The 12,038-nt window shown below is 43.4% G+C and overlaps 1 protein-coding gene across 15 annotated transcripts in view; it reads left to right on the top strand.

Moving 5' to 3' along the window:
• Window positions 1-12,038, top strand: part of NSUN6 (NOP2/Sun RNA methyltransferase 6) — a 52,616-nt gene that overhangs the window by 19,773 nt on the left and 20,805 nt on the right. For all 15 annotated transcript variants that reach the window (XM_073334180.1, XM_073334174.1, XM_073334173.1 and 12 more), the window contains one exon: window positions 8,288-8,407. In XM_073334180.1, the coding sequence (XP_073190281.1) occupies window positions 8,288-8,407 (120 nt within the window). The remainder of the gene's footprint in view (window positions 1-8,287; window positions 8,408-12,038) is intronic.

Below are 12,038 nucleotides of genomic sequence, written 5' to 3'. Positions count from 1 at the left end.
GAGACCATGAAACAATACCTCCTCCCACCCCACTCTCCTGCTGGTAATAGCTTATCTAAAGTGATCACTCTCCTTACAATGTGTATGATAATCAAGTTGGGCCATTTACAGCACAAATCCAGGTTTTCTCACCCTCCGTGTCTCTCTCCCCCCCCCCCCCCCCACACACATACACAAACTCACTCTCCTGCTGGTAATAGCCCATCCAAAGTGACCACTCTCTTTACATACAATGTTGATACACGTATTTTACCAACACAGTAATGTTCAGCAGATTGTTTTCAAGTGATACTTCTCAAGGCATATTTTGTACAAAACTTATCATAGTCTTGTAAAAGTGGTGACCATAATAGTAGAGCCCAGCACACCAGCTTTAGACACTTGGGGCATGATTTTCAGAAATGCTAAGTAGCTGCAGCTTCCATTGACTTCAGTTAGAGTTGTGGGTATTCAGCACTTCTTAGAAGATGTCTGTATATTCTAAAGATTGGCTCCAAATACCAAATTATCTGATCAAATACCAGTACTCTATCACAGCTGTGGATGTCAATTGGACAATAAAGCATACACGCAATTTTGTTGAGTTCTTTTTCAGATTTTTAACTGAGCTGGAAGACAATATTTTAAAATATTTACATATAATTTAAGACAGCATATTATTTCTTCTTCGAGTAATTTCTCTGTGGGTGCTTCACTTTAGGTGATTGAGTGCCCTGTGCTTCTAGCTGGAGAATTTCGACAGCAGTATCTGGCTGGGCTGCACATGCGCTCTCCCTGTCTCGTGCCTGTTGCAGCAGTTGATTAGCGCTGCGTGGCCGTGTGTCCCCCCCCCGACCTTTCTCAACCACCAGGCTAGTAGGTTAAGACTTTCTATTTTTCTTCTCTCCATATAAAAAATAAATAAATATTTCTTTATAACTTCATCCCGTCACAGGATAGTCCCTCTGAAATGCCAGGATCTCCTGGATTTAAATGTTGTATCCCCTGCTGTGAGGCAATTCTTATCTCTGATGGACACTCACAATGTATCACAGGTCTGGGGGAAACACATGTACCCCAAAAGTGCATTCATTGCCATAATCTGAAGACCCTCACCAGGAAAACAAGGGACCTCAAATGTAAGCTTATTCTCATGGAGAAGTCCCTCCATTCTGCCTCAGATTCAGGAACGCAAACTTCTCCTGGTGACTAATCACTGAAGGTGGCTTCTGACAGATCCCCCTCCTCAGCTTCATGTGGGAAGGACCTGTCTCCTAAAAGACCTGCAAAAAGGAGAGCTTCCACTCCTCCTACCGAACTTGCATCTAAAAAGAAGCTGTGGCAAAGTACCTATGAGTCGGCAGGGGCTTTTGGTACTATCATTACCATTAAAGCCACAGACGGTAAGCAGGCAGGCTCCAAAAAGGAAGGCAGAGAAGAGACGGCCGTTTCCACTACAGCACCGGCGGCAACAACAAAATCCTCTGTACCGAGTGCCTCTGCAGTTTCTAAGGCACCAGTGCTGCCACCTGACTCTCTCCTGCACATCACTGATGCATCGGCACTGAAGCCTCCTAAGTCCTCTGTGCAGTCAATGTAGATGCCTATCCCTACAGCACTGCACTACCCCCAGGTACTGCAGCAATTCTCGGCATCGCAACAAATGCAAGTACCTCTTCTGGTACTGAGAATACAGCAGTTCCTTGCACCTAAGGACTTGACAGTGATACTGGAACCTGAGTCCCTTCTCCTTGGTACTGACAATGCATTGATGCTTTCAGCACCATGCACACCACCAGCTGCATCTGCCTCTCCCGCAAGAGGAGGATGAGGAGGGGGAACTTTATTCATCTCAGCATTCCTCGTTCCTGCAGACCAGTATCAGATCTGAGCCACAAGAGCACCCTAGACACCATCCCAGACCAGACATACAAGGGTGGTATGGACGCCCATGGGGAACCCCACCTGTGCCTTTCCCACCACAATAGTTGTTCTAGGACCTGCAGGCAGCATACAGGCCATATTTTCCCAAGCCACCATGCAGCAGAGAAATATATAGACACTCCTCGCCAAAGCCAGTAGGACCACCCGACGTCTCCCAGGAACAGACTTTTGAGGAAACCAAGCAGGAGTTAGACCGGGAGGCTATTCCTATAGCCAGCTCGTCTTCCTCACCTCACAAGACCATCATGCCTCTGCCCCCTACTACCGGATATGATTTCAAACAGTTTCAGGAACCGTTTGAAAGAATAGCTGACACACTTCAAATCCCTCTTAAAGAGGTTACCGAATCCCAGCGTAAGTTCTTGGACATACTCCGCACATTGACATCTTCCAAAATTGCCTTGCCCATAAACAAAGCCATTATGGAGCCCACCACAACCATCTGGAAAACCCCTGCCACTATCCCACCTATGTGTAAGAGAGTTGACAAAAAATATTTATGTCCCTTCGAAGGGGCTAGAATTTTTTTTCCCACCCCGCCCCAACCAAATTCTCTTGTGGTGGATGCTGTTAACAAAAGAACATAAGAGTGGTCCTACTTGGTCAGACCAAAGGTCCACATAGCCCAGTATCCTGTCTCCTGACAGTGGCCAATGCCAGGTGTCCCAGAGGGAATGAACAGCACAGGCAATCATCAAGTGATCCATCCCCTGTCGCCCATTCCCAGCTTCTAGTAAACCCAGATTAGGGACACCATCTCTGCCCATCCTGGTTCATAGCCATTGATGGACTTATCCTCCATGAATTTTTCTAGTTCTTTTTTGAATCCTGTTATAGTCTTGGCCTTCACAATATCCTCTGTCAAAGAGTTCCAGAGGTTGACTGTGCATTGTGTGAAAAAATACTTCCTTTTGTTTGCTGCCTACTAATTTCATTTGGTGGCCCCTAGTTCTTGTGTTATGAGAGAGAGTAAATAACACTTCCTTATTTACTTTCTCCACACTAGTCATGATTTTATAAACCTCTATCATATCCCCCCTTAGTTGTTTCTTTTCCAAGCTGAAAAGTCCCAGTCTTATTAATCTCTCCTCATAAGGCAACATTATTCCAGGTCCACACCTCATCATAAGGAGGCCTACCACAAGGCCTACTCATCAGCAACATTGCAGTTTAGAATTGCCAATTATGAAACTCTCTTGGCAAAATATGCCCACACAACATATTCAAAATTAGCAGACTTTATTGAACGTACACCAGAGGAAAAAAGAGAGCAGTTTGCATCACTCGTTTCTGAAGGCCACCTTATATCTCGAACAGCCTTTCAGACAACATTGGATTCCGCTGACAGTGAGGACCATTGCAACTGCCATAGTAATGCGCCGGGACTCCTAGCTGCACCTCTTGGGGTTTCCAAGGGAGGTGCAGCTTGGAGTCCCGGCGCATTACTATGGCAGTTGCAATGGTCCTCACTGTCAGCGGAATCTAATGTTGTCTGAAAGGCTGTTCGAGATATAAGGTGGCCTTCAGAAACGAGTGATGCAAACTGCTCTTTTTTTTCCTCTGGTGTACGTTCAATAAAGTCTGCTAATTTTGAATATGTTGTGTGGGCATATTTTGCCAAGAGAGTTTCATAATTGGCAATTCTAAACTGCAATCAACCATAGAGGATCTTACTTTCGAAGGTCCAAAGCTGTTTTCCAGGAAGATTGACGAGTCACTTCACTCCTTAAAGAACTTGAGAGTCACTCTTAGATCTCGAGGCATCTATACACCTACAAGAAAATGCAAACAGGGCAAGTATTCTACGTCACAATGTCTTAAGCTCTGTACACACAGAACCAGAGTCAGTATGATCCTCAAAGACCACCCAAACGAAGATCAAATTCTTCACAGCCATCCACATCGCAGCAACCCATCTCCAAAATACAAATTTGAAGATTTGGTCACGGGATTGACAGACCTCCCCCAACTACTGTTGCTAACGCCACACTCCACCAACCATCTGTTTACAAACCATCTGGTACCCTTCTACCCATTCTGGCGTATTTATCACATTTGACAAATGGGTACTAGAGATTAAGACCGGCTACCCCATCCAGTTCCTCTCCATCCTCCCTCCCTGTTGCTCTTCAGGGACCCCTCTCGTGAGTCACTCTTGAGACAGGAAATAGAATACCTTCTGTAACTAAGCACGGTAGAACCAAGGCCAGTACAACACGGAGGGAAGAGCTTCTATTCTCATTATTTTTTAATACAATTAAACAAATTCGTCAAAACACATTTCAGGATGGTGACTTTAGCAACAATAATTCCTGCATTGGAATGAGGGGAATGGTTTGCAGCCCTTGACCTGCAAGATGTATATTTTCACGTCGCCATGCACCCAATACACAGGTGATTCCTCCAATTTGTATTGGGACAGGACCACTTCCAATACACGATACTACCCTTTGGTCTCTCCACGGCCCCTCAAGTGTTTTCCAAAATTCTAGCAGTAGTGGTGGCCCACCTACACAAGCAAGAGGTCATGATCTACCCGTATTTAGATGATTGTCTGATCAAGGCTCACACTCAAGAAGAAGCCGTCAAAGCCATGCAAAAGACAATGTCACTTTTCATAGATCTCAGTCTGTAAATAAACCTTCAAAAGCCAACACTAACACCAGTTCAACAACTGGACTTTCTTGGGGCCTACCTACACTCTATAGAGGCGAAAGCATCACTACCACTTCAGAGATTTGTTGCCCTGACAGACTTGATCAATACCATGATACACAGTCTACAAGTATCTGCTGGGACCTGCCTTCATCAGCTAGGTCACATGGCGGTGACCTGCCTTCGTCTACTAGGTGTCCATGTTGTAAATCATGCCAGACTAAGTGTGCGCTGCGGGCAAGCTTGCCTCAGGACAGTGTGCATTCCACACAAACACAGACTGAACAAACTCCTAAGCATGCCAGTGAAGTTCAAGAACTCGTTACAGTGGTGGACTCACCTGCACAATGTGTACACAGGCATCCCCTTCCTAAACCTCCCCTCGCGTCCCGAAATGGTAATTACAATGGATGCCTCCCTACTGGGATGGGGTGCCCACTTAGACAGCCTCATAGCATAGGGCAGTGGTCTCCTTTGGAATCAACACTCCACATTAACATTCTGAAACTGCGAACAGTTCATAATACCTGGGCGCACTTCATGCCTCTAGTTGAAAACAAAACCATACAGATCATGACGGATAGACAGGGAGGAGCGAGATCGTACTCCCTATGCACAGAGGCCATAAAGTTGTGGACGTTATGCATTGAACACAACGTCAACGTATCAGCCACCTACCTACCGGTATCTCAGAGTATCGTGGTAGACGCTCTAAGCTGAAAGTTCACACACGACCACAAGTGGAAAATAAACACCTCCATGATTTAGAACATATTTCAACAATGGGGATTCCTATTGATAGACCTATTTGTCACAAATCTCCAATGTTTTGCTCCAGAGTGGGTCTGGGACCAAAATCCATAGGAGATGCATTTTTCATCACAAGGGATGCACCTCTCCTGTATGCCTTCCCTCCCATCCCACTACTGCCCAGAGTCACACACAGGATCAGATCTGATCCAGCCAAAGTCATCCTGATTAGCTCCAGCATGGCCTAGGCAAACATGGTATCCATGCCTACAACAGATGTCAGCATGTCCACCGCAAGTCCTTCCACTTTTTCCAAATCTTTCTCAGGATGCAGGCCAAACTTTGCAAACCTGGAGATGCTCTGTCTGAGAGTTTGGCTCCTCAATGGTTTCAAGGTGAGGAGATGATCTGCTCCAAAGAAGTTAAGGAATCTTGCTAAACAGCAGACGGACAATTACACACTCGACATACCTCCACAAATGGAGGAGATTCCACATGTGGTGCCTAAACAAACAAATGGAAGCGACCAATTCTACCCTGCCCATAGTCTTGGACTACATCTTTACCTTAAGAAATCAGGTCTCTCAATGAATTCATTACAGTTACAACCTTCCACCACAAGGTGGATGGCATTTCGGTCTTTGCACACCCAACTACTAAAAAATTCCTGCAGGGCGTTCATAACCTCTACCCAGAACCTAGAGCCCCAACTGCTCCGTGGGACCTCACCTTAGTGCTTCAATCTCTGATAACTGCCCCATTCAAACCTCTGGCTACATGTTAACTACTACATCTTTCCATGAAAGTAGCCTTTCTAGTAGCCGTCACATCAGCAAGGTGTGTCGGAAAAATAGGGGCCTTTATGGCAGACACATCATATACGATTTTTCTTAAGAATAAGGTGACTCTGAGACCCCCAACCCTAAATTCTTGCCTAAAGTCTCTTCTTCTTTTCACCTCAACCAGCCAATCCATCTTTCCACATTCTTCCCTAAACTTCATAAGGATAGGCAAGAGGTGACATTCCACATAAGAGTGGTCCTACTTGGTCAGACCAAAGGTCCACATAGCCCAGTCTTATCGTCCATTCAGAATTAACTCCGATCCGCTCCTTTCACCTGAGGTGCACTGAAGTGGAACACCCACAGGGACATCACTCGAAGAAGAAGAGAGGGTTACTCACCTTGTGCAGTAACTGAGGTTCTTCAAGATGTGTGTCCCGTGGGTGGTCCCCTACCCTTCCTCCTCCCCTCTACTTTGGAGTTCTAATTAGTCCTCTGCAGAAGAGAAGGAACTGGGGGTAGGGGGCGGCTGCACGGCGCTAATCAACTGCTGCAAGACGGGGAGAGCACATGTGCAGCCCAGCCAGGTACTGCTGTCGAAATTCTCCGACTAGAGTTACAGAGTGTTCGATCACCTAAAATGGAGCACCCACGGGAGACACATCTCGAAGAACTTCAGTTACTGCGCAAGATGAGTAACCCTCTCTTCTCCCCAGTACATGTACTCTGTTAATGCAGTGCAAATCCTGCTTGCAAATGCCTTAAACCATGTGTTTGAGATCTAATGTTAGCATTGGAGCTCTAGCTTTGGAGCTGTAGTTTACATTTGTAAAAAAATTAAATTTCGGTTAGTATTCAGATTAAGGAATCTGATTGGCTAATCAACAAACACCTTGTCTATACCAAAACAAGCCACATCTCTGTCTCCTTCCTGGTTTCTCTGAGCATGCCTCCTCATGTGTCAGGCTTCTTGCCTTCACCTGTCTTCAGATGGAATTCCAGTTCTCCCACTCCATACCATTCCTGGACTACTGTACCTTGTGTATCAACTGTGCTTGTACAGCAGCTCTGACTGTGATTCTTCCCTTGTGATCAGTGGTGTGTATATAGTGACTAGAGAGCCACCTTATGGTTTATTTTACCAGTTGGAACAAAGCTTTTAGAGAAAAGGGATTTTAAAACAAACAGTATACACACAAATCTATCTTGTCTCTAGGCTTGCTATCCCTAAGGGTGGCCTAGGCAGGTCTAACTTCTTCAGGCACTCCAGTGGGTGCCTGAGTGTCAGCCTGGCTGTTCAGCTTCTCAACTAGCCTCCCACATAAAGAGAGTGAGGGCTTTTCTACACATGCAGAGGCTCAGCTGCACCAGTGCAACTGCGCTGCTACAGCGCTTCTGGTGAAGACGCTCTATGCTGATGGGAGAGAGCTCTCCCATTGGCATAATAAAACCACCTCTGCAGTCCACGGTTTACACTGGCGCTTATGTCGGTGTAACTTATGTTTCTTGGGGGGTGGTTTATTTACACCCCTTGAGCAACATAAATTATGCTGACATAGCCCAAGGCACTTTGTATCCAATCAGATTTCCTTTGTTTCTGTCAGCTCCTGCTCTTCAGCCCTGCTTCTCAAAACCAGGTCATTAGGCTCTGCAGGAGATTGAGGCAGACTCCAGAGCTAACAACTCTGCCATTGTTCCATACAAATCCTCAAATGTTTGCTGAGGGGTGTTTTATTCTGAGCCATTATTCTACTTCCTACTTGCTTTCTTTACAGCCCTCCGTTAAGCTAAACAAATACATTCATACAGTAAACATCCTAATGACCAGGTCAATATAGTATCACAGGGCAACGCCACAGTCAGTCACAGTATCATCCTGTTTTATTTAGCTTTATAGTTGCCTTAGTCATGAATCCCCAGGAAATGCCCAGCACCTCAATTGTTAATGCTTAAGTTTAGGAGAAAAGCGACCAGAGATGTAAAGTGAAATATAGGTATACGCTTAATATGAAGTATTTAAATTGAAATTATTCAAGCTCTGTACTAGAGAGAGCAACAAAAATATAAGTGCCTTCACTGATTGATGAGATGGTTTTCAGTATATATTCCCTTTGTTTGTTATCCCTGAAATAAAACTGTTTTAAAGCATTAATTCAAACTTTTTGTTTTAATAATAGAACTTGCCCTCTGCAGTTGTAAGCCATGTTTTAAACCCTCAGCCAGGAGAGAGAATTCTGGACATGTGTGCTGCACCTGGGGGAAAAACAACTCATCTTGCAACATTAATGCATGACCAGGTAAGAAAAATCATTGAGCATTTTTTATCTCAAGTAAGGAAGGTTTGACCTGCATTTCACTAGCATGACTCACTTCGCTTATCTATTGATATCCACAGATAACACAGAATAGCAAACCATTTATATTTGAACATGCTGCTTACTTGGCCGCATGTCAGAATTATTGAAATAAATACAGGTCTGTCTTATCACATAGACACTTATTACAAATAGAACCTTATTTGCCTTAAACTGATCTGGTTTTAGTGGACATTTGTGATGAAATTTTTTTTAAAAAGTGTTATAATCTTTGTTTAGCAGAAGCATTAATAATGTGTAGGGCAGTGTTGAGAAATGTACGCAAGCCTTAAAGCTGATGATGTATGGGAAGCATAAGGAGTTATTTCTAAAATGCCCTAAGACTCCACAACTCTTTACAAAACACAGAAAGACAAAGTCCTTGCCCCAAGGAGTTTTTCAGTCTTGGAGACAAATAAAATAAGATATAAATAGGGCTTCTGATTTTAACAGATTAACACTGTTAAAACACCCCAATGCAAATCAATAAATCGCTGTTTATCCAATAGACACTGGAAATATGTGTCTACTGGCTTGTCTACACAGATCAGTAATGCTGAGTAGAGGGGTGTGATTTCTAAAGTGTATTAATGTGTTGTGCATTAATTGGTCCATGTAAACCCTGATGGTATGCACTAAAGATTCCCTGGTGAGATTTAATGTATAATGTATAAATGATACTGTATTTAAGCAAGGTCATTGTTCTTCGAGTGATTTCACATGTGCATTCCCCTCTTGGTATGTGTGCATCCCGTGCACAGTCATTGAAAATTTTTCCTTTAGTGGTACCTGTTTGGGTGACTTGAGCACCCTCTGCTGCTGTGCACCGCTGTGCACTGGTATAAAGGGCTCAACTGCCATAGCTCCCTCAGTTCCTTCTTACCTCTTGTGATGGTCACTGGAATCACTTGGCTTGCCTTAGCAAGTGCTCTTAGTATTTGTGTGCATTGTAAATTAATTGTAGATAGTTTTCTAGATAAGTGGTTCGCAACCTTTTCTCTGCTGCAGCATACCTTTAATTATTTTGAGGCATACCACCATATTGTCTCCAAATGAACTCTGCCTCTTATTGTCTCGGTTTGAGCCGATTCCCACCTTTGCCATTCACAGTCTGTACAATACAGTTAATTATGTTACATTCTAACATCGTTAACTATATTGTACAGACTGTGAGAAGTATTTTCAGTTGACTCACACATTCACATCAAGATGCCAAATAATTTTTTTTATTATATGAGGAACAACAAATAATACAAAAGTTGAACCAATCAAGAAACCTCAACGATATTATATATCAAGATTTATGGTATTACCTTTTTATCTTTGAGGTACTTCTTTTTTAGTATGTCTTTGGAAGTGAGCAGCATCAAATGCCAAATTCTAGGTCAGAGATCCGAGCCTCGCACTATCTGATGGGGAATGGAACTCCAAAATGCTGCCCTAAATTCAATTAATAAAGCAATGATGCATGCTGAGATTCACAGTCTGTGATGAGTGACCACAATATATATAAAATATATATTAAAAAAAAATAACAAAAAAAACATTTAATCAGACTGGGGGTTGAGGTACGGGGGGGTAGCTCAGAGATGCAGGCTCCAAGCGTCCTGTCACCACTCTGGCTCCTATGCAGAGGTGTGGCCAGTGGGAGCTACGGTGGCGGCACTTGGGGTGCGGCCAGTGTGTGGAGCGGAGCCCCCTAGCTGCCCCTATGCGTAGGAGCCAGAGCGGGGCAACCCCCAAACCCCGCTTTTCAGCGGGAACTCAAGGGCCAGATTAAAACGGCTGTCTGGCCGAATGCAGCCTGTGGGCTGTAGTTTGCCCACCCCTGGCTTAGACCTAAACCCGTGCAATTTATCTGTGCTAGAGAGAAGATCCTTGTTTCTACTTCGCATTTTCCTGTTCAGTTCATTGAGGTGGCAGAATATATCAGCCATGTCATGTCAGCAATCAAGTCCATGTACATTGATTTCTCAGAAGTTAGGAACATTTTGATCTCCCCTCTCAGCTTTACAAGCATGAGAGAACTTTTCCATGGGAAAGGCAGCATACTTCAAAAGTAAACTCTGGTGTTCCACTCCTGTTTCCTTACACATCAAGAAGAAAAGGCATGATTTTAAGGGCCGCAATTGTATAAAGTTCACTATCTTTACTGCGCCATCTAATACTAAAGACTTCTTCTGGCAGTGTTTCAGCGACGAGAGCTTCATGGTGCAGGAAACTGTGAGCTACCAACATATCTGGGTTTTGATCCCAGACCTTGCTTCCAAATCCTTCACTTTGCCAATCGTGGAGCATGCCCCATCAGTACAAATACTGATAAAATTTTTCCAGTGGAGTTCTCCTTCCTCAAGGTAGACTGTTGTCACACTGAATATTTCTTCTCCAGCCGTGTGACCTGGCAGTTCTTTGCAAAACAAAAAAATTTCTTTGATAGTATCTCCATTAACGTACTTTACATTACATTTTCTGCTTGATTTTAATTTTTCTTGGAGCATCATCTCAGTATCACCTGACGTGTCATCAGTGAGGCGACTTACCATGTTGTCTGAAAGGGGAACTTTTTCAATTTCCTTGACTCATGTGCACCTAACATTATTCTCCTGATTTCTTAGCATCCTGGTAAAATTAATGTCTCTGATTGTATGTGGCTTTCTTGCCTTTGCTACAAGCTCAGCGATCATGTAGCTTGTTTCCAGTGCTTTGTCATAAAATGTTGTGCAATCTGTCATCAGTCGCGTTTACTTTTCATGCTGATCCCTCAAACGTTTTAAAAAAAATTATGTCCTTTTTGGCAAAGGATGAATGTTTGCTTGTAAGGCGTTGTTTTAACTTATGTGGCACCATGGCATGGTTTGAGAGTTTCTCCTTGCACAAAAGACATTTTGGAAGAGAGCAAGATGGTTCTCCTATAGACGGCAATCCAAATTGCAGATGGGTCTCACAGAAGTGTCGGTTCACCACTTTAACTTTCTTTGTTTCGTGTTCAGTTTTATCACTGCAAGTAGATGTGGAACTACCAAAATCTTCTTTTTTTCTTCAAATATTTGTCCATTTTTTGGGTCATTAATTCAAAATTCATCACTATAACTTTGAGATTTGTAAGATTTGAAAAACACACCACCATGTGACTCCTGTAAGTCAAGTTCATATGAGCGTAGCATAACATTGCGTCTATCATAGGCCACTCCTAATTTTGTCTCATGAATATTCATGAGCCAATCCAGAACGAGGCTAATAGGGTTAAAATCAAAACATCATGGCAGCTAACATTAGGTCGTGATCTGTCTTTTGTGCCCGAATTAACATTTTCAAGAGTGAAAACTAACATTAAAGCTAAATATAAGAAATCTGACAAAAGCATGCTCAGTGGAGAAAGTGACACACACTTGAGAATAATATTTTGGGATGACAAGCAATTAATAATTAATCATTTCTTCTCATTCCCAAAATAGTCTTCCCAACTTTCTCCGCTATTTTTAAATGCAATATAAAGTCCCACTCAGAGTTGCCAATATCTAGAAATCAAAAAATAAATGTCAGACCTCAACAAATCAGAAGATTGACCCCCAAA

Source organism: Lepidochelys kempii, chromosome 2 (genome assembly GCF_965140265.1).
Source record: "Lepidochelys kempii isolate rLepKem1 chromosome 2, rLepKem1.hap2, whole genome shotgun sequence".
Classification (NCBI taxonomy): domain Eukaryota; kingdom Metazoa; phylum Chordata; order Testudines; family Cheloniidae; genus Lepidochelys; species Lepidochelys kempii.
This window is presented reverse-complemented; position numbering and strand designations above follow the sequence as displayed.